We start from the raw sequence: 21,174 nt of genomic DNA, 5'->3' as shown, positions 1-21,174 counted from the left end.
AGGATATTTGGGAGTCAAGAAATCTGGTTGGACGGTCGGAAGGGTGACTGAAAAGGGGAGGTTTCTGTGACGCTGCTGAGGAAACGATTTCGAGCCCTGGAGGAATTTTGAAATCTGTGCGGTTTGACGACTTCACCCGAGATTCAGTCAGGAAGCTCGGAAATAAGACGGGGCTTTCCAGAATTACCGTCATTTGCCTTGAGTGTGTTTTGCATAGGTGTCACGTTTCGGCATCCAGGGCATAAATAAGGCGGGCTGCTAGCGAACAGGACAGTCGAGGCAGCGACACAGTCACAGCCACTTGAAGAACTTTTAAAAAGTTATCAAACTTTGCCGAGTGAGAAGCCGGTGCAGTTTTTGCTTTTTTGTTTGTGACTGATAGATTTCGTTTCTTGATCGTTAAGGAGGAAAACATCGTCTCTTCTGTTCATCAAGGAAAAATAAACACGCAAGAAGGCAGACAGAAAAATATCAACAAGCCAAGATGCTGTGTCCATGGAGTTTTCTGCAGAGACCCAAGTACAGGGGCAAGTACGAGACTGGCATGAGCCAAGCGGCGGATCTTAACAACAATGAGAAGGGCGTGGGCAACGGAATCAGGTAACAGCATCAATTTAAAGGAACGGGCAGTGTAGCGGACCCCATGAGAAAAGCGCTTGTTAGCAGAGCACGCACACACACCCGCAAAGTTGAAACAACCCTGAGTGGAATATTAATGTTAACAATTGATCATAAATATTTAAGTTTGATCAATTTCAGCAATGTTCTTTTTGGAATTATTTAATAATCTGACGGCTCTAACACATTTAGAAAAAAAATCCAGCCATCTAGTGAACGAAATGCAACATTTTCGAGGGATTATATTTAACGAAATATTCTTCTTGGTCTTTTTTTAAACAAATTTATTGTGCGTTTTGCTTTTCATCCCTTAAGTTGAGTAGGCGCCGCTAAAACGATTTGACAATTTTTTTTAAATAATCGCTACATCTTAAGATTTGACGGAGTGTTAAAATCCGTTCTCATAATTACTGGGAGATACAACAAAAATGTACCCCTTTTGGGCTGTGGTAATAATTGTCGATTTGATTCTCTCTCCAGCCTCAAAAATGGTTCCATTCCGAATTTTAAGTACAACAAGTCTGTCCCCGAGGTAAGTGAATCTGACGCATTCCTACCTCAAACGGAAAGTTCCTTATCAAATAGCACCAGCTCCCGTTAACTCCAAAGTGGGCTTATATAGTATTAGAACTGTCTGGAATTTTCGAATAATTGGAGTTATACGACATAAATAACATAACGAAATTTGTGCTCAAACATTGAAATATCAAATCATTTGAAATAGCAAGAGAAGTTAGTAACTAGACTATATTTAAGGATATATTTCTACAATTTACTTAGTTTATTGCACCACGGATAGAAATTCTTGCCAGTAATGCTATGGCACCGTGAGTGAATGAGAGCCAGGGGATTTAGTTTGTACAATATGTTTATATATAAAAAATGGTCCATATCCCATCGTGTCACCCTCCGCGATTCAGACTCAGTATAATTTTCAAGAGAACAGGTTGGGCGAGATCTTTGGACCAAGGAGCGAGAATGTAATTCAGTCCCCGTTTTAAAGTTATACATTTCAGTCCTTATTGAAAAAAAATCTATTTTCATTACAAATGTCAGTACAGGAATTTATAATGGAAGGTTGGCAGCAAGTGCATGCGTGACTGAGATTGTTTAAATGTTTATAGTTTTAATGTTTGAGAATAGCTGTGTGTTTTTATACAGAAAGGAGAAATATTTAAAATCAAATAGTTTCAAATTATTTCAACACCAAATTCTGTTTCTTTTAATTTAAAAAAAATCAGGTTTGTGGTCAGAAACGAGTTTTTTCTGCAAACTGAACTTTTCTTTCAATCGATTATTTGTTAATAGCCGCTCCCCGCGAAAGAAACCAAGCGTTGCCCTTTCGCCCCGAAGTTTGTGAAGTTGCTCAATGTGGAAAATGGGAATATTCTGCAGGACACGCTGCATCACAAAGCAGTCAAGGTAAGGGTGTGACAGAGACATCGCACACACAGCCAGGAGATTAACTCGGAATCCTCTTTTTAACCCAATCTTGCATGTGTTCCGAAAAAAAGTTCTACCAGTGGGGTAAATATTCACCCTTTACCGCCTGGGCGGTAATCTGGAGGAGCGGATCGCCCGACACCGTTCCAGAACCGGGCCAACTTCCCCCCATTTAAGAATATCAGAATTAGGAGCAGGAGTCGGCCATTCGGCCCCTCAAGCCTGCTCCACCATTCAATGAGATCGTGGCTGATCTTCTACCTCAACTCCACTTGCCTGCACTATCCCCATATCCCTTGATTCCCGTAATATCCAAAAATCTAGCTATCTCTGTCTTGAATATACTCAAAAGACTGAGCTTCCACAGCCCTCTGGGGTAGAGAATTCCAAAGATTCACCACTCTCTGAGTTTCTCCTCTCATGTCAGTGGATTGGGAGGGTCCTATAACACCCATTTCATCAGATTATCACCCTGAAATTTAAAATATACCCCAATGTCTGTTTAAAAAGCCAAATCAAGTCTCAATATTTCTAAAAGAGTGTTTTTTAATGCATTGAAATGATGGATTGATATTAAGCTCTGTCTCTTCCTCAATGTGTTTTGTTTAGAACATGCCCTGTCAGTCCGAAACTTGCCGTGGCTCACTGATGACCCCGAAAGCAATGACCAAAGCACCTCGAGATGGACCTATCCCACCAGAGGAAATCCTGCCTCAGGCTATAGAATTCATCAATCAATATTACCAATCCTTCAAAAGGTAAGGGGGAACGTTATTCTGAATGGATGGGGGTTACCATTCTTCAGGATGCTGGGGTTATTCCCCCTCCCATTTTCTGCTATGACTCTTGGCTGATATCTTTACCAGTTTGAGTCATCCAGTGGTGGAAGTTCTTGTCTTGCCATAGTGGACAATATGGCAACTCAGTTCCAGTGAGTTTCAGGAGAATTGGTTGTAGCATAGAAACATAGAAAATAGTGCAGGAGTAGGCCATTCGGCCCTTCAAGCCTGCACCACCATTCAATATGATCATGGCTGATCATGCAACTTCAGTACCCCATTCCTGCTTTCTCTCCATACCCTTTGATCCCTTTAGCCGTAAGGGCCACATCTAACTCCGGGAGAATCGGTTGTAGCACCTCCAGTGAAGGATGGATCTAATTACAGTATGACAAATGTACATGGCCAGCTTCAGTAATATATATATGAGATTTTAAATAAGAAAGGTTGACAGGAAGGGCATGAAGACGTAAGATTTTTAGCATGTTATAGAGGTTAACTGTGGATCGATAATAGGATCAATGTTCGGTTGTGTTAAATAAAGGAGCAGTTACTGTGGGAGTCAGAACTGGGCCAAGCCTCCGGGTTAATCATGTGATCTTCTTCCCCACCCCAGTCCCAGAATTGAAGAGCAGCTGGCCCGAGTTGAGCAGGTTACAAAAAGCATCACAAACACAGGAACCTATGACCTGACCTTGGAGGAGCTGACATTCGCGGCCAAGCAAGCCTGGCGCAATGCCCCTCGGTGCATTGGCCGCATCCAGTGGTCCAACCTCCAGGTATGCGCCCACCCCCTTTCTCGCTGCCACTTAGGGGGCTTTAAATGTTGTTTTCTTTTCCCCTTCGCGATGGCAAATGAAACCCACCCACCTCCTGGTCTTTGTGTCTCTATAGGTGTTCGATGCTCGGAAATGCACCACCACCAAGGAGATGTTCGAGCACATGTGCAGGCACATCAAGTACGCAACCAATGATGGCAATTTAAGGTACGGGCCGGGACGCATTTCCATTGATACTTCTTAGAACGAGTAACACTGGCCTTGAAATAAGGCTGTGCGAATATTTGTGAATGAATTTGTGCATTAATTCATATATTCATATATATATATATACATTTGAAGGCTAGTGCCTTTAACACGTTTGCACGCAATTTTTTCCGCTCTCTTAATGGCGGTATTAACCAAAGTATTAAACTAGGCTAATTAGTGCCTCTGGTAAGCAGGTAAAGGAATGGCATTAAATGTTCAGCATTTATATGTACAGAGTTTAGCACAAAGTCTTGATGTATTTCTGTGTACAATAGAAAGGGGAGAATATAATAATAATTCACCATCACTGATAAATTGAATGTAAAAACCTTTATCGTTGTGTATATATACACGTGTGTAAGAGAGGGAGACAGGGGAGAGGCTGCCTTTATCAATCATTTTTTTCCCCCCAGTTAATCTTTTTATTATCTACCAGCATGTAGTGTAAACATGTCACATCTATGTGCCATCAGGAAAAGGCAATTCAGCTTTCCTCCTGCCCACAGGTTGCCAAATCGTTTCTCTTCAATACCATGCCCCTTTAGTTAAAGGCCTTATGCAGTTTTTTAAAATTAGATGGTTGACCACAGTAAGATTTTGCATTGTATCATTGGAACAGACAGTACCGGATGCTATGTGTTGTTAACAACATTAATCACAAGAAAGAAAGACTTGCATTTATATTGCGCCTTTCATGACCGCCTGGGACATCCCTAAGTGTGTTATAGGCAATGCAGTGCTGTGGGAATGTAATCACTGTTGGAATGTAGGAAAGAGTTTATTTTTCTTCTGTAACTTAACTGTCTGGATAATTTTGCCCTGCAGATCTACCATCACCGTCTTCCCTCAGAGGACCGATGGAAAACATGACTTCAGGATATGGAACAGCCAGATGATCCGATACGCAGGGTATCAGTTGCCCGATGGCTCCATCATTGGAGATCCAGCTGGCATTGCATTCACCCAGGTAGGCCATGAAGCTCACTGCAGTGGCTGCCCTTAGTCCAGAGTACAATGGACACAGTCGCCTTTCTATCGCCGCGCCAAAGTGCGGAGGCACTAAGAAAAGGAAGACTTGCATTTATATAGCACCTTTCACGACCACCGGACATCACAAAGCACTTTACAGCCAATGAAATACTTTTGGAGTGTAGTCACTGTTGTAATGTGGGAAACTTGTGCACAGCTCCCACAAACAGCAATGTGATAATGACCAGATAATCTGTTTTAGTGATGTTGATTGAGGGATAAATATTGGCCAGGACACCGGGGATAACTCCCCTGCTCTTCTTCGAAATAGTGCCATGGGATCCTTTACATCCACCTGAGAGAGCAGATGGGGCCTCGGTTTAATGTCTCACCTGAAAGACAGCACCTCCGACAGTGCAGCACTCCCTCAGCACTGCACTGGAGCGTCAGCCTAGATTTCTGTGCTTAAGTTGCTGGAGTGGGACTTGAACCCACAACCTTCTGACTCCGAGGCAAGTGTGTTACCCACTGAGCCACAGTGAAGGCAACACCTCTTAAAGTCAGTCGCCCCTCACGGGAACTTAAAGGCATCTTCAACCTTTCAAAAGAATGATCTCCAGTGGACCTGATGTATAATGTAAATGTTATGTGATGCCATCCTAGTGTTCTCTGCCAGGTCACTGTATGATATTGCATTGCATTAAAAGGAGTTGCATCTGAAGAAGTTTATCTGCCTTGTTTTCAGGTGTGCATTGACCTTGGCTGGACACCCCGCTTTGGGCGCTACGATGTGCTTCCATTAGTCCTTCAGGCCAACGGTCAGGATCCAGAATTGTTTGAACTTCCATCAGAGCTGGTTCTTGAAGTCGAAATTGAACATCCAAAGTAAGTTCATTCTAACCTTCAAACTTCCAACCACTTGTGTGTAGCATGGTCCCAAAATGCACAATTCCAAACTATCTTCTATATGTCCATCTACCTGATGCACTGCAGCAACTCGCCAAGGCTTCTTCGGCAGCACCTCCCAAACCCACGACCTCTACCACCTAAAAGGACAAGGGCAGCAGGCGCATGGGAACACCACCACCTCCACGTTCCCATTCAAGTCACACACCATCCTGACTTAGAATTAAAGCGGCTGCTCCTGTTTCGTCGCTGGGTCAAAAACCTGGAATTCCCTCCCTAACAGCACTGTGGGAACACCTTCACCGCACGGACTGCGGCGGTTCAAGAAGGCACCTCACCACCACTTTCTCAAAGACAATTAGGGATGGGCAATAAATGCTAGCCTAGTCACATCCCGTGAATGAATTTAAAAAAAGGCCAATAGCACAAGACTACTGCAAACACTGGTGCAAAAAGTATTTGTTTTATATGCTGCAATATAATGATTCAGATAATTAATACTTCTGCTTGTACTTGCAGGTTTGATTGGTTCAAGGAATTGGACCTCAGATGGTATGTTCTGCCAGCTGTTTCCGGCATGCTACTGGAAGTTGGCGGCCTGGAATTTCCTGGATGCCCTTTCAATGGCTGGTACATGAGCTCTGAGATTGGTGTCCGAGACTTCTGTGATGTTCAGCGATACAACGCACTGGAGGTACAGCCCATTTGCAGCGATACATTAGCTATGTAAGAATATTTTCCGATAGTCGAGCTAAAGGGATACAGTTATCTGGTAAGGTCCCTTGTAAGATGCATTGATGCTTGTGTACGACCAAGAAATGTGAAGTGAAACAGTCAAGAAGCAGCTTATCATTGCTGAATGTTTTCCCCCATGCCCTCACTGTGGCCTCTCTAAAATCAAGATTGCACATTGTGGGGAACACTATAGATTGGTAAACCCAGACCCTAACAGTTGACAGTACGCCAACTCAGGCTGACACAGGCACCAGCTTCATAGAGAGCTTTTTTCACACATTTCTCAGTTAAGGGATTGAGTCACACTGCTTCTTGGAGAAACCTCGGGATCAAGGTCCATAGTAAGGGTTAAAAAGAGTCGGAGAGGAAGTGAGATTCATTAAAGTCAGATGAAGTCTGGCTTGGGTTTTAAAAGCTTCTAGATTGCAGGAAGAAAGAAAGACTGAGGGAGAAGAGGAGTATCATTCTGAGCAACGAGGAAAGAGTGAGGTGATGTAGGAGACAAGGAGTGAGTCTTGAAGATGCAGAGAGAAGGCAAATTTGGAGCTCATAGGAAAAGAGAAGAAAGTTCAAAAGTTAATGACAATAGTTACATCAGTAATATAAAGAAAGACAGGACGGTTACAACAGAGAAAAAGGTCAGAGGTTAAAGGTGGTCGTATATTACATGATAACTAACATATTGAAGGCAAAGTTATTAGGAACAGTTAACAAAAGCTTTCAAAATAAATTATTAAATGTGATGCCTTTTCTCAACGATCAATATAAAAAGCTGAAGTACATCTGGAGTTTTTGTCTAATTTTAAGTTTGCTTGAAATTAATTTCTTGTTCATTTTTTTGCAATGCAGGAAGTGGGAAAGAAAATGGGATTAGAGACAAACAAACTGGCGTCTCTATGGAAAGACCAGGCAGTGGTGGAGATCAACATTGCTGTGCTCCACAGTTTCCAGGTGAGGGAATGAATGTGTTGCTGAATATCAAGATTGTTTTCTTTAAGAAACCATCACGTAGTCATTTTGGATACAAGAAAACTTATTACATTCAGCGGATTCCTTTCAGACCCACCTCCCTTTCAATAAATGATTCAATAAACTATTGGAACATTAGGAAGGTTCTCATCACAGCTACTAGTCTGAAGAAGATCATGAGAACTTCAAATTAAATGAACTTTTAATGGGATTTTCCTTCATTAGGTTGAGCCAGAAGCAAAACTGTCTCAAAATTAGAAGTCGGATCCCTTCACTGGGATAAATTCCATTCATCTTAGTATCTCCTGATCGGAGGTCCAGATTCAGAAAACTTTAGCATTCTCAACTGGTACTTCTATTGGTTCTTCTGATAGAAGCTACCAGAGGAGCCTATGAAAATGGGTAGAACCAATCACATGACGTCACGTGAAGCGTAGACGTTGTGACTGGGGGAGATGTTCATGATCCCCTCCAAAAAACAAAAACTCAAAGCCCACTCGTCTGAGGGAAGCCGCTGAATTCTCCCCCTATCCCAGGGCACTCGGAAAATTCTTGACACATAAAGCCCTCTTTGTCCTCGGGGTTGATGCTTTACATCATGGAAGTAGATGTTCTAAAGTTTAATTCTCCCAAAGCACTGCTGACCATTGCACATGGTAGTCCTTCACTGGGAATTAGCGCACAAAACAAACCATGTTTTTGAAGGAAGTTCCCGAGGTTGGGATCGCTACGTCAGTGCTGTCTGTAGGCTTGTCCACATGGCATCAGATTTACTGTCCATTCACTAGATGTCCCCACGGCCTTGAACTTTGATTACATGATGTCATTTTCTTGTTCCAGAAAAAGAACGTGACGATTATGGACCACCACACTGCAGCACAATCCTTCATGAAGCACTTGGAGAATGAGTTTCGGCTGAGAGGAGGCTGCCCAGGGGACTGGGTCTGGATTGTTCCACCAATCTCCGGAAGCATCACACCAGTGTTCCACCAGGAGATGTTGAATTATATCCTCAGCCCCTTCTATTATTACCAGGTAACTGACTCAATGTACTAAAATTCGAAGGTCAATCCCCTATTGGTAAATGGGAGTAAGTTTGTAAAATAGAGCCAAGACGACCCGAAAGATGCCAATTCCTGTCCTGGGTTAGTTGATCTCAGTTGTGGTGCCAGTAGGGGTACTATATTTGGCCTCAGTACCTCTAGGGTAAGGAGGGAAAGAAGCAGCCAAGATTCCCACTCTTAATCACCATTCAGTGACACTAGGTCAGGGGTTAGAGCACTGCTATGCATTAATCTAAGGTATCACACACAGCCCTGAGAATGAATCCATTCTCTACCCCAGAGGGCTGTGGTTGCTCAGTCGTTGAGTATATTCAAGACTGAGATAGATAGATTTTTGGACTCTAGAGGAATCAAGGGATATGGGGATAGGGCAGGAAGATAGAGTTGAGGTAGAAGATCGGCCATGATCTTATTGAATGGCGGAGCAGGCTCGAGGGGCCATATGGTCCTGTCTTGCTCCCATTTCTTATGTTCTTATGTAAGGTATCTCCCAGTTAGTGACCACTATCTGCAAGCTGTCCTGAAACTGAAAGATACTGTTGTTCAGCATTGAGGCACTATAACTTAATCTCACTCTCTATCAACGTTCTGTAATCACAGATTGACGCTTGGAAAACGCACGTGTGGCATGATGAAAGCCGGAGACCAAAGAAGAATGAGATCAAATTCAAACAATTAGCGCTGTAAGTTCATCAAAAACATTCATTCTTTTTAAAATTAGAATTTATTTTCTAGTTTTTCTTTTTGTGTGTCTTTGCCCCGACTGTTGAAATCAGAACTCCCTGCACGGTATCTTACTCTAATTGGTTCTTTCCAAGGACCTCACAACTTGGTCTCTGCATGCCCTTTAATCTTTCTTCTCTCCTTTAGTCTTTTCTTCCTCGTACATTCTACGGGCTTCTAAAACCCGAGGTCGCTGCAATACTGTCTCTTGGTTTGTTTTTGTCTTCTACTCTTTTCAACCTCGCGGTTGTCTCCATGGACCTCGCAAAAAACATGTACAAGTTTGCAGGAAGATTGAAGCGACTTCGGTTCAAGCCATTTAGAGACATGAACAGATCATTGAATATTAATGATGTTGCTTTTATTACAGAGCATCATTATTCACCTCTGTCCTGATGCAGAAGACCATGGCCAAAAGAACAAAGGCAACGATTCTGTACGCCACGGAAACAGGAAAATCAGAGACCTTCGCCAAAAAGCTGTGCACATTGTTCAACGGCGCTTTCAATGCCAAGGTAAATAAAAGGACAAAAGACAGACTTGCATTTTTACAGTGTCTTTCACGACGTCAGGATGTCCCATTGCGCTTTATAGCCAATGAGGTACTCTTGTATTGTGGGAGTAGTGGCGTCCAATTTATGCAAATGGTGTTGCCATGGAGACGTGACAGTACACCTCAGCTCCCAGCATCTCTTGCTTCTACATCAAAATAATTTTGTGAAATCTTAAAACTCAGTTTTACTTCACGAACCTGCCCATAATTCATCAATGATTGGCAAGGCCCATAAAGATGGCTGATGTGAGGAATGGAAATGCTTTTCTGTGATGGGGCAGAATTGAGGGAACTTTTTACCTTCTCTGTGCTGTACCTGACCTGCAAGTGGTCAATATAGTTGCTGGGCAGAAAACATAAGAAAATATTCCATTCCCCAGAGCGGACCTTGTTGAGATGCTATTGGCTTTAGTCACTTTGCTCTTGCGTGTGTACAGATATGCTCAAACTGTTTTGATACATTCCATAATAAGGGACTTTGAATGACTGCTTTATTTTAAAACCATTCTCTTCATCCATCATGACCCTAATGGTTGTTTGGTTGTGATATTCTTTACCATCAGGTTGTCTGCATGGATGACTATGATCTGAGTGACCTGGCCAAAGAGTCGCTGGTCTTGGTGGTGGCAAGTACCTTTGGAAATGGAGATTCACCTGGAAACGGAGAGGTAAGCAGTCTATCATTGGAAGAAGTTACCTGCTTAGTAATTCCCAGCACAAGAGTAGCAGATTTAGAGAAATTGAGACAAATTAATGCATCTCGTCTGGGCTGTGAATAAAGGAGACACGTCATAATCAAAGTCCGCAAGCTCAAAAAACTGGTGTTTTGGTGACGCCGCCATGTGCCAACTCCAAAGTCAAACTGGAGGCAGGGCGATTGTGTGGGCAGGAGGTGAAATCGGGACCTTGGGTTCAGGAGGTAATACCTTAGTTGTTAAAATACTTCACCATCAGGAGAAAGAATTGAGCAGAAAGGGTCCCCTCCAGCTCCCCCACCCCACCCCACCCACACCTCACCAAGGTTGGACGGAGGGATCAGAAATTGTGCAACAGGTATTATTTTGAAAATGGGTAACCTCCTTCCAGAATAGCATGAAGAACATAGTGGGGGAGGAGCACGAAAGATCAGTAAATACTTTAATACCTCAAAACGTACAACAGGAAAAGTGCCTGACACCGGATTTCATGTCAAATTAGAAGTGAAAAGTGGTAAAGAAACAGCTGAGGGTATTTAAACATTCTCTTTTAAAGAAACCTTTGTTAATGATGCAGAATCTATTTTCTATTAAACAATGGCATTTTTTTGTTGCAGACGTTTAAGAAATCCTTGTTTACCAAGAAGTCATTGAAACCGTATAAATTCAGGTAAACATTTGTTTCAGTTTGGTGTGGTTTGCTCAACGTTGCAGCTCTATTTACTACACGCATCAGCTAGGTTCAGTTTGTGGTACTCTCGCTGTTAAATCAGAAGGTCGTAGGTTCAGGTCCCACTGAAGAACTTTAGGGCACAACTCTAGGCTAATCCTTCAGTGCAAGTGCAGCACTAAAGTTTCCCCCCCCACCCGTGTCTGGCCAATGTTTATCTCTCAACCAACATCTGCGCGTGTATCTGATTCGTGGGATCTTGCTGTGTGAAAACTGGCTGCCGCCTTTGCCGACATAACAGCTGTGACTGCACATCCAAAGGAATCCATTTACAGATGCCCTGTGGGTGTGAAAGGCGATGTTTAAATGCACATTCATTCTTGCAAGGCAGTGTATGTCATCAGTTAGAGAAAATCAGGAATTCTTTCCGAACTTAGTCTGTCATTTTATATTAAAGATTAACCTCGCAATTCGAAATCCGCGCAGCACTAAATTCATCTGTTGTTGATTGTGCCAGAATTTGTTGCAATGTATTGTTGAAAGGGATTCATGATGGGCAGCCCTCACAGCATTGACCATGAGTCTACCTGTGCTCTGCCCCCTGATTATGAGAGGTTAGGGGTATGTCCGCGATTTTCTCATATGGCATGTTAGGATTGTCTCATCAAGGACAGATCCAAAAAAAAAATCAGCATGCAAGACAATCTTGGCTGCTCTGACATAGCCATACTTGGGAGCAGGGATGATTCGGTCAGGATGTGAGGCATACTGCAGGGTGCAACTTATAAAATGGGAAGTTTTACATTTAAGAAAGAAACTAGTTCTTCAGAAGTTAATTTGAATTCTTATGTTTTTTTTTGTAGCTACTCCATCTTTGGCCTTGGCTCCCGCATGTACCCACAATTCTGTGCTTTCGCCCATACACTCGATAAGAAACTGGAACAGCTCGGAGCAACTCAGATGTCCCCAACTGGAGAAGGAGATGAACTTGGTGGACAGGAGGAATCTTTCATAGAGTGGGCTATAACTGCTTTCAAGGTGGGTTGCAGTTGTAGCTGTCACAAGGACTATTTATTCCCAAGAAAGCTTTCTACATCCCCAGCTAACTTGGGGGGTGGGGGAAAGGGGGAGTTATATTATATTGCATGCCCAATAGCAGATGTACCAAGTTTCCCTGATACTTCACTGAGGTTGTTGGGGAAAGAGGAGCCTGACTGATACAACAGGAGAAAGGCTTGCCAAAGCACTGATTAGTTGACAACCATTAAGTCTTCTCTCACACTTGTTATTTACCCCTTTCCCGCTTTAAATCTCCCATGTGCTACCAACAGCTGAGAATAAAGAGCAACAGGTCTATTTCGATGCCTATAACCAACAGCTTAGAGGAGTTCAAGGATGGTCTGGGTGACTTTTAATTGTATCCAATTCTTGTGATATCAGTATCACCGACAAGGCTTGGCATTTATTGTCCATCCCTAGTTGCCCTGCGCTTGGCCTTCTGTTCGGTGTCACCCTGAGCAGATCTCCGGGAACGCTCTGTGTGGGAGAATAACATTCTTACAGGGCTTGACAGGGTAGATGCAGGGAGGATGTTTCCTCGGTTGGGAAGTCTAGAACCAGGGCTCACAGTCTCAGAATAAGGGGTCAGCCACTTAGGACTGAGATGAGGAGAAACTTCTTCACTCAGAGGGTGGTGAATCTTTGGAATTCTCTACCCCAGAGGGCTGTGGAGGCTCAGTCGTTGAGTGTATTCAAGACAGAGATTGACATATTTTTGCATATTAAGGGAATCAAGGGATATGGGGACAGTGCAGGAAAGTGGAGTTGAGGCAGAAGATCAACCATGATCTCATTGAATGGTGGAGCAGGCTCGAAGGGCCGAATGTCCTACTCCAGCTCCTAATTCTTATATTAACTACCACTGCAAACTAACGTTCCACCACTTTGTGAGATGGTGCTTTTGGGGATCAATCGTCCGCCTTGTACAACGTTTAAAAACGGTTTCCTTTATCTCCTTTTCTTTTAAACAGACGGCCTGCAAGGTTTTCAATGTACGAGGCAAAGTGGAGCTGGGTCAGTTCAAGTCAGCGACCAAAAGTAACGTGTGGGATCCCAGCAGACACAGGTTCACAATGGATTCGAGGCCACTGGACTTGTGTTCAGGTACACGTTCACTGATAGACTTTGTGCCACATTGGTTACCTGTCCCACACTACATTGTTTTGGGCTTTTAATTAAAAAGCGACCATTCTATAGATGCGTGGACCAACAATTTATCATTTCTCACTTTCTTAGCTCTCTCCAAAATGCAAGGGAAGAAAATTCTGCCGATGAAGTTCCAATCGAAGAAGAACCTGCAGAGCTCAAAATCCAGGTACGCTGATTCATTAAAACTTTTTTTTTTGATAGCAGAGCTAAGTTTTGCGTTTTCAAGTCTTCTTCAAGCACTTTATTATCACGTACTTACCCGGGTCTCTCTGATCACAGTCGTTCGACCATCCTTGTCAAGCTGTCCTGCGACGACTCCGAGGAGCTCAAGTATTTGCCCGGGGAGCACATTGGAATTTTCCCTCAGAATCAAAAAGCTCTCGTCAACGCCCTGATCGAGAAGCTCTATGAGATGCCACTCCCTCATCAGCGTATCCAACTGGAAGTTAACAATGGCAACAGTGCCAGAGGTAAGTGGAGCTTTCTCAATGCCTGCATTCTCTTGGTAGCTCCTTTCAAGCAGATTAAACAGATACAATTAAATGCCCCACCAGGATAGCCACCCTTCCCGCCCCCCCCCCCCCCCCCCCACTTACACCCTAGACTTTGCTGAGTGCAATCTTCATCGTCAATCACAAGGTTGGACTGCTGTCAAGCAAATCATTCAATTCTCCAATTCTACCTCCCATGTCTCCAAAAGCTGTTGACTGTTCTTGGGGCATCATGACATGAGCATCATTAACCCTTCAGCATCTCCTCCACATGGCCATGTGTGGAATTCTAGCTCCTTTGCTTCTTCGGGTTATTGAAATTCCCCCTGCAATCCTTGAAAAAAAAGAGGCAATTTCAAATCTGTTTCTGCCCTGCGTATTTTAGACTAATCGATAGGATGTTCTTTGCTCTCCGCAGACTGGAAGGCGGATGAAAGGATCCCAATTTGCAGCCTCTCAGAGGCACTTACCTATTTCCTGGATATCACCACCCCACCCCCGCAACAGCTCCTGAAGAAATTCGCCCAGCTGGCCGCAGAGGAGTCCGAGAAGAGCCGATTGCTGGAGCTGAGCCAGGTGAGCGTGGACATTGTTATTAGAAAGAAAGATTTGTATTTATATAGCGCCTTTCATGGCCACTGGACATCTCAAAGCGCTTTACAGCCAATGAAGTACTTTTGGGGTGCAGTCACTGTTGTAATGTGAGAAATGCGGCAACCAATTTGCGCACAGCAAGCTCCCACAAACAGCAACATGAAATAATCTGGGTTTTTTTTGTTGTGTTGATTGCGGGATAAATATTGGCCCAGAACACTGGGGATAACTCCCCTGCTCGTCTTCAAAATAGTGCGAGCAGACGGGGCCTCAGTTTAACATCTCATCCAAAAGACGGCAGCTCCAGCAATACAGCACTGCACTGGGATTGTCAGCCTAGATTTTTTGTGCTCAAGTCCCTGGAGTGGAACTTGAACCTACAGCCCTCTGACTTAGAGGCAAGTGTGCTGCCCACTGAGCCACAGCTGACAGGATCAGACTTGCATATAACGATCAGTTTAACCTTGGGGGCAGGTGGCCTGGTTGTGGATCAGCCAATCGTTATAAACCCCGCTTCACAGGCAACAAAGTTATTTTTGAAGTACGGTCACTACTGAATCTAAATCTTGTGAAGGCAGCAGTTAAAGATTCAATCTGTGGAAGTAATGCAGGTTATCAGATTATGCTTTAAACTATTTAATATTTAATCGTGCCTTGTTGCTCCCTCTGTAGAATTTCCAGGAGTACGAGAAATGGAAGTCTTTCAACAGCCCCACCATCCTGGAAGTCCTGGAGGAATTTCAGTCCATCCGATGTCCTGCCATGTTCCTCCTCACCCAGTTACTGCTGCTGAAGCCCAGATATTACTCCATCAGCTCATCCCTAGACATGAACCCGGGAGAAATCCATCTGACAATTGCGGTCGTGAACTATAAGACGAGAGGTAAAGAGAGTCAGATTTCACGTGGTCGGTCTGCTTGTCTTAAAGGGGGTGGGTCACTGGGTCAGCAGGAACGTTAGGATGTATCTTAGTGTTAGGATGTATCTACTGTTCAGACCCTAAGGTCAAGTGGCCGAGCACGAGACCTCTGGAGGGGCACAAAATTTGATTCAGTGAAACTGTAAGTTTACAGAGCATAAAAGCAGAAAATGCTGGAAACATTCAGCAGGTCAGGCAGCATCTGTGGAGAGAGAAACAGAGTTAACGTATCTGGTCGAAGACCTTTCATTAGAACTGGAAAAGTTAGAGCTGTCACAGGCTTTAAGCAAGTGCAAAGGCAGGGAAAGGGTGGTGTGGCGGGGTTGGGGGGGGGGGCAGGAAAAGGGAAAGGTTTGTGATAGGATGGAAGGCAGGAGAGATTAAATGACAAAATGTATGATTATTCAAGGCAAAAGGAGATGGTAACGGGACAAGTAAAGAAACCAAATGTGGGTCGAGAGAGGTGTCAATGGGAGTAGCAGAATCATCAACAGCTCTCGTCCGAAAAAATGGGGGCAGAGGTTATGATCCGAAATTGTTGAACTCAATGTTGAGTCCAGCTGTAAAGTGTCTAATCGATAGATGGGATGCTGTTCCTCAAGCTTATGTTGAGTTAAGTTTATAGAACAGTTTAATTCTCTCCGAGGAACATAGGTGAACAATACCATCATTCGAGCACATGAACTGTGCAGATCAAACAGCCTTTTCAATCATTCGAAGTAACATGAATCAAACCGGCCTTAATTTAAATGTGGGATAAAACCCATGCATAGGTGATGAGTTACAGCATCATGCATGACACACATAGGTTTCAAGGCATTGCAATGCAGTATCAGCATTCTGACTTGTTTTCGATTGGTTATAGACACACATTGCTAAGATGTGCGAACAGGAACTGAACATTGCTAATATGTTTCTTTGTATTCAGATGGCCAAGGGCCCATGCATCATGGTGTCTGCAGTACCTGGTTCAACACAATCGAAACAGATGAGCTGGTTCCATGTTACGTGCGCAGGTAGGTTAATCCTTTGAAATTGCGGCTTGCAAGCTCACAATCTGCTATAAACATACTAGCATCAAAGTGGCTCAAAATTAATAATCAATTTCACGTTTTAAATTCTAGCACTGCCGGATTCCATCTTCCAAAGAACCAATCAAAACCCTGCATACTGGTTGGCCCAGGAACGGGAATTGCTCCCTTTAGAAGCTTCTGGCAACAGCGACAGCACGACATCGAAAAACGAGGTACGTTCAAACTCCTGATGTTCCTCACCCAGATTCCCACTTAAAATAGTCCGCTCCTGCGAACTGCTGACGTGTGATAGAGTGCTGCTGGCCTCTGGCCCTACTCCCCATTCACGTTCACCAACTAAATGAACGTAGAAAGAGCGAGGTTCAAAGCAGTTAGTTTTGTCTCACTCCGACAGGTCATTGTAATGTATTTGCTTCATGGGTTCTTTGTTTAAGAATTCATAGCAACACGTTGCCATTAAGAACCAGTTGGCTAATTAACAAAGGTTTAACAATCACACGACACATTACCAGTTCATCCACTAGGCTCACAACTGCATACCTCATCGTGGATGACCTAGACCCAGCTGACTGGGGTTTTATTGAGTTTTGTGAACATTACATGACTGGCCAAGCTTCTTACTCCTGACTTAAAAAAACAAAGAAGGGAGAATTGTGTAAATACTTTTAAGAAGGTGGCTATTAAAGGAGAAAAAGCAGGGAAACGAGAGAGTTGACAGGTCCTCTGGAGGAACCAACATTACACCAGACCTCTGCTCCCACACCCTTCTAATTGTTCCACGATGTGTCCAATACTCCCTATATTCCACGAAGCAGCCAACACATTCCCTAGGCATTAAGGAATGAATGCTCTAGACCACACTGTGACATCTCCGGCTGACTCATTCGCGCCGTTCCAACATTAACAATAATCGTAGCCAAATCCCGCTCCCCTCAGTGATCGATCAGACGTTTATACAACCTCCCCTTCCCTCTCCTTCTCAAAAGTTATTATACTGTCGACAATTTTTGTAAGAGGTGAGGCTGGATTTGCATTCATTTCGAATATTTGTTTTTTTGCACCATTTAGGAATCAAAGCCGGTCCCATGACTTTGGTGTTTGGCTGCCGGAATTCAGAAATAGACCATATTTATAAAGAAGAAACACGTGAACTTAAAAACAAAGGTATCCTGAAGGGCGTTTACACAGCCTACTCCAGAGAGCCGGGCCAACAAAAGGTAATTTAAACTACTTCCCAGTTAGTAGTGCAAATATGTTTTTTTTTCAAACTATCGTGGGTTCCCCTGTGGTTCTGTGCAGCGGTACTGAGCCAAACAGTCCTACTAGGTCCCAAGTGCAATCCCTGTCTTTCTTTTATTCGTTCATAGGATGTGGGTGTCGCTGGCAAGACCGGCATTTATTGCCCATCCCTAGTTGCCCTCGAGAAGGTGACGGTGAGCCACCTTCTTGAACCGCTGCAGTCCGTGTGGTGAAGGTGCTCCCACAGTGCCATTAGGGAGGGGGTTCCAGGATTTTGACCCAGCGATGATGAAGGAACGGCGATATAGTCCCAAGTCAGAGTGGTGTGTGACTTGGGAGGCAAACCTGCAGGTGATGGTGCTCCCATACGCCTGCTGCCCTTGTCCCACCGGTGGGTAGATGTCGAAGAAACCTTGGCGAGTTGCTGCAGTGCATCTTGTAGACGGTGCACACTGCAGTCTCGGTGCACCGGTGGTGGAGGGAGTGAATGTTGAAGATGGTAGATGGGGTGCCGATCAAGCGGGCTGCTTTGTCCTGGTTGGTGCTGAGTTAGCCAACCAGGTTGACTGAGGTACTGGAGGGCTACTAGTGCCATACCCCAGGAAGGACCAGTGCCTTTGGCAGTATAAAAAGCAGGAGAGTTCTTCCGGGGTCCTGGCCAACATTTATCCTTCAGCCACCACCACCAGAAACAGATACATTGATTATACATCTCATTGCTCTGTGTGGAATCTTGCTGTGTGCAAATTGGGTGCCTTGTTTGCCTACAAAACAGCAATGACTACACTTCAAAATCAATTAATTAGCTTAGGGACATCCTGACATCTTTGAAGTTCTCTACCCCAGAGGGCTGTGAATGCTAAGTCATTTAGTATATTTGAGACTGTGATTGATAGATTTTTGGACTCTAGGGAAATCAAGGGATATGGGGATCAGGCGGGAAAGTGGAGTTGAGGTCAAAGATCAGCCATGATCTTATTGAATGGTGGAGCAGGCTCGAGAGGCCGTATGGCCTACTGCTGCTCCTAATTCTTATGTTCTAAAGACGTACAAGGCACTATGTAAATGCAAGCTCTTAGTTTCACTGCACCCTAATGCAACGTCAACGTATCCTTATATTCTCTGTTTCCATCCACCCAGACTTATGTGCAAGATGTTCTTCGGGAAAAGCTGCCGTCTGAGATCTACAAGGTGCTGCACAAAGAGAATGGGCATATCTACATCTGCGGTGAAATCAAAATGGCGCAAGATGTCACTGAAACCCTCAAAGACATCATTGCGAAGCAGGGTGGCATGAATATCGAGGATGCCGAGGAATTCATCACAGAGCTGAAGGTATGTCTGGGGCCAAGAATCTCTCCTTAAAAGGTCCAGGAACTATTCTCCCCTTCCACCCACATACTCAATACCATTACCTGTAGGAAGAGTTCAAGAAGACTTTTTTGGGGGGTCAATCTTGTATCTGACAGGTGCAGAAAGCCATTGCCATCTCTGAATCTGCAAACTGAGCGACTGAGAAATGCACACAGGTCGAGTTTCTCTATGCCCGATATAGGGGGCACACGCTCGCCCTGTAGGTCATGCCTCACATACCAAGGTCCACGGGGCTTAGGCACCGGTTGGCAAGAAGGACTGGAGATCCCCAAGTAATAGGAGCTGAAATAAATGAATGAAAATAAGAAATGAACTTTGTTTTATATATATATTGCAAAATTAAATGGATGCACAGGAACCATTCAAAGGATAAACTGGAAGTTCAGATGTGTCCTGTCCAATATTTATCCCTCAATCAACATAACAAAAAAAACAGATTATCTGTGTCATTATCACAGTGCTGTTTGTGGGAGCTTGCTGTGCGCAAATTGGCTGCTGCATTTCCTACATTACAACAGCGACTACACTCCAAAAGCACTTCATTGGCTGTAAAGCGCTTTGAGACATCTGGTGGTCGTGAAAGGCGCTATAGAAATCCAAGTCTCTCTTTCTTTCTTAAAGCGCTCTTATAGTTTAGGATCTGATGTGAGCCACTCATTCGTCTCTATAAATATAATCGTTTATCTTTCAATTACACAACTTCTCCGCAATAATATTATAAATGATTTGTCCTAGATTTAATTATTAACTCCAATCTCTCCTTTACTTTTCAGAACCAGAAGCGATATCACGAAGACATCTTTGGGGCAACCTTTCAGAAATAATGGTACTTCTCAACTACAGGCTCAAATAATACCAAAGAGACAATTCTGCCAGCAGATATTCATAATGAAGAAAGAAATGCGATAACAAGGCTTGAAGCATGTGCTGTTGTCACCGTTTATCTGCTGGCCAACATATGGACTAAAATGGACCAACTTTTCATTGTAACTTATAGCATTCACTTTCACACTCGCCTTTATAAAAGCAAGTGGAAATCTAAAGGCATTCAGCAAAAGCACTTTTTTCTTTTTTATATTATAGTAAAGTCTGCAGCGATTGTTTTTTTTTTAAGTGTGCAGGTATCAATTTTGTGATAAATTCTTAAAATCTAAGATGATTAATTATGAATTAATTGTGTCAGAAATCGGTTTGTGCAGGAAAGTACGGTGGCGTCAACTCCGGAGGTAGTCAAGCAATAATGTTGGCCATTTTGAGCATCAGTCGGAGTGTAGTACAATACTGTAGCCATGACTGAAATTATGACTACATTTCGTTTTTTTTTATACTCCTCAATTTACGACTGGAAAAATATGCATTTCTAATCAGAATTAAATTGCATTCTGGCCCTTTCTGACATTTACATTGACATTTCAAAATGGCGGATGAAGCCGCCAATGACGGCAGGTTGTGCTTGGCAGTTCTAAATGCATTTGTGCGTGCAAACTATTGTGATTGTGTTACAGAATCGAACAGCATTCTTTGTATTGATATTCCGATATCTGTGTACTAAGCAATATCACAGCATTACCGAACATAAATTTTGGCTAGCGTTCATGAAGGACATGCAGTTAGGTCCACAAATCGGCATTGAGCCAGTGGAAGGCGGGTTAGTCTGATACTTGCTTACAGCAGCTGGAACATTGCAAGAAACCGCTGGTAAAGTCCAGATTTACCATGCACTTTAAAAATAATACAATATCCAATATCGACTGACAGATTGAGACTGGCAAAGATTTATGGCTCGTGAGAGGCAGCTGGCTGCTATCTGTATGATTAGCATATAATAAATTATGAATTTTAATAAAATTATATAAATTGTAACTGTTTCGCTTTGTGTTTTTTGTCGACGTTTTTCTAAACCAGTACAGTGATCGTCTGCAGCTGCAAGCGCTATAACATGAGATTAAAAGCACGGTGCTTTCCCCGGAAGAGAGGGGAAGGAGCAGGGCGTCTCCTGCTGAGATTTTGGTCCAAATAAATAAAGAAACGAGTCGGCCTGAGGGGATGACCTCGTTTGAGTCAGCCGTGGCTCAGTGGGTAGCACTCTCCTCTCGGAGTCAGAAGGTTGTGGATTCGAGTCCCACTCCAGGGACTTGAACATAGTGCAGACTGACACTCCCA

At 43.6% G+C, this 21,174-nt stretch overlaps 1 protein-coding gene across 1 annotated transcript; it reads left to right on the top strand.

Annotated features, from left to right (window-relative positions):
* Positions 1–283: 283 nt before the first annotated feature.
* Positions 284–20,874, top strand: LOC139226332 (nitric oxide synthase, inducible-like). Its single transcript, XM_070857011.1, has 26 exons — positions 284–600; positions 1,099–1,150; positions 1,927–2,040; positions 2,671–2,819; positions 3,457–3,619; positions 3,735–3,826; positions 4,694–4,835; positions 5,583–5,722; positions 6,263–6,437; positions 7,328–7,429; positions 8,288–8,482; positions 9,112–9,194; positions 9,605–9,749; positions 10,351–10,455; positions 11,100–11,152; positions 12,016–12,190; positions 13,183–13,315; positions 13,448–13,526; positions 13,640–13,830; positions 14,270–14,427; positions 15,118–15,328; positions 16,293–16,380; positions 16,489–16,610; positions 17,467–17,615; positions 18,778–18,972; positions 19,785–20,874. Exons 1-26 carry the CDS (start codon positions 485–487, stop codon positions 19,833–19,835), a joined length of 3,378 nt encoding a protein of 1,125 aa, XP_070713112.1. The 5' UTR covers positions 284–484; the 3' UTR covers positions 19,836–20,874.
* Positions 20,875–21,174: the final 300 nt, after the last annotated feature.

The sequence above is a fragment of the Pristiophorus japonicus genome, chromosome 16 (genome assembly GCF_044704955.1).
Source record: "Pristiophorus japonicus isolate sPriJap1 chromosome 16, sPriJap1.hap1, whole genome shotgun sequence".
Taxonomy (NCBI): domain Eukaryota; kingdom Metazoa; phylum Chordata; class Chondrichthyes; family Pristiophoridae; genus Pristiophorus; species Pristiophorus japonicus.
Note: the sequence above shows the minus strand (reverse complement) of the source record. Positions and strands in the feature narration are given on the sequence as shown.